Raw genomic sequence first — 2,017 nt, forward strand, 5'->3', positions numbered from 1 at the left:
TTTCCTTCTCCCTAGTTCCTTGGTGTTGATGTGGGGAAAATTCTTGGGAATCAAGATTCCAGGGCCAGAGCTTATACAACTGAAAAAAGTATTGATATGTGAACAGGGAAATCTTAAATTCATTCACTCAAGTTCCATCAGCAATAAATATTGAGCAGCACACTTCTTCCTTCTATTTTCACTTCCTTTTTGAAAGTGAAGGGAGTTGCTTTAATCATCCTTGTAACTAGGCTCATACACTCTATGCTTTTGTCTCAAGAAATTTCCAAAGAGGGAGAAGCTTGGAGAAGTTTATCTTCTGTTTTACTCCTTGTTCCTAGGAGTCATGGATCACATCAATCACACCTGGACCAAGAGTTTCATCCTTGCTGGTTTCACTCTCTCTGGGACCCTACGACCTCTGGCTTTCTTGGGAACCCTAGGCATCTATCTGCTCACCCTTGCAGGAAACTTGTTCATCATTGTCCTGGTCAAAGCAGATTCCGGACTGTCCACACCCATGTACTTCTTTATCAGCGTCCTCTCTTTCCTGGAACTCTGGTATGTCAGCACCACGGTGCCCACACTGCTACACACCCTGCTGCATGGGTGCTCACCTATCTCTTCAGCTGCATGCTTTATCCAGCTGTATGTCTTCCATTCCCTGGGCATGACTGAGTGCTATCTGTTGGGTGTCATGGCCCTGGATCGCTATCTTGCCATTTGCCGCCCACTGCACTACCATACGCTGATGAGCAGACAGGTGCAGGTCTGGTTGGCTTTGGCCAGTTGGGTGGCTGGTTTCTCAGCTGCACTTGTGCCAGCCATTCTCACAGCCACGTTGCCTTTCTGCTTGAAAGTGGTGTCCCATTACTTTTGTGATCTGGGGCCTCTAATGCAGTTGGCATGTGTGGACACAAGCTGGCATGCTCAAGTGTATATAGCTGTGATAGGTATGATTAACATATGTGACCTTGTTCTCATACTAGGACTTTATGGGGGCATCCTCAAAGCTGTGCTGAAACTGCCCTCAGCTGCCAGTCGTGCTAAGGCCTTTTCTACATGTTCTTCTCACATAACTGTAGTTGTTCTGTTCTTTGGCTCTGCTTTTATAGTCTATGTGGGGCCACCTGGAATTCAAGCTCAGGGCACAGACAAGGTTATTGCCTTACTGTATACTTTTCTTACCCCTTTTCTCAACCCCATTATATACACCCTTCGTAACAAAGATGTCAAGGAAGCTGCCCGAAGGATTGCTCAGAGAGTTAGTACTGCTTTGAAGAAACTCTGAGGATTTGTGGCATCATTCTGCATTCATTTGGTTATCACAGAATCCATAGAATTGATCAGTTGATTCAATCTATCAATAATATAATCAATAAAGATTTGTGAAACAGAAAATCAAAGTGACAGGAATCTTGGATCAAGAAGGACTGACAAATGTGAAGTTAGGAGAGATGTGTTCTTTGTACTGATACAGAAGGAAGGACATATTTATGGAAAACAATCAAAAAAGGGGGGTGGGGAATAAAGAAATTTGTATAGAGCTAAGAATTAGGAAAATATTCCTTTGTGTTGAGAGAATTTAGCAGATCCTGTTTGTGGGGCTTTAGTCAAGGAGCTTTTTCCTGAGAAATGTCTGGAAGACAGCTGTGAAATTAACCAGAAATATAAGGGCATCTATGATAAATGCTCATTTGTACTTGTGAGCTGTAAGGTGAGCAATCAGCGTGTGAAATTGAACATTCAGGGGCAAACAAGCATTTGTGAAGCTGAAATTGAAAATTTTCTGTCTAATGAGGAAAAGCAGAATATTGGAAATTAGTGGCTAACTCTACTGATGATCTGAAGTGAATTACAGAAAGGCACACTGTGTTTTGAATTTGAAATTTCTCCCAACCAGGAAACATCCTTAGCATAGTTCCTTCTGTACAAAACTAGTGTTGGGCACCAGGAGATTTAAAAAGTAGGCACAATTTCTATTTTTAAAGACCTTGCACTTTTGTTTTGAGGAATCAATTCTATCTCTTTTCTTCTC

General features: G+C 42.2%; 1 protein-coding gene across 1 annotated transcript; it reads left to right on the forward strand.

The window, feature by feature from the left end:
- Nucleotides 1-325: 325 nt before the first annotated feature.
- LOC121171551 (olfactory receptor 6N2-like) lies at nt 326-1,270 on the forward strand. Its single transcript, XM_041003279.1, has one exon. The coding sequence runs from the start codon at nt 326-328 to the stop codon at nt 1,268-1,270; it is 945 nt and encodes a 314-aa protein (XP_040859213.1).
- Nucleotides 1,271-2,017: the final 747 nt, after the last annotated feature.

This window comes from Ochotona curzoniae, unplaced genomic scaffold, assembly GCF_017591425.1.
Source record: "Ochotona curzoniae isolate NIBS_2020 unplaced genomic scaffold, NIBS_Ocur_1.0 scaffold_2683, whole genome shotgun sequence".
NCBI classification, from domain to species: Eukaryota; Metazoa; Chordata; class Mammalia; order Lagomorpha; family Ochotonidae; genus Ochotona; species Ochotona curzoniae.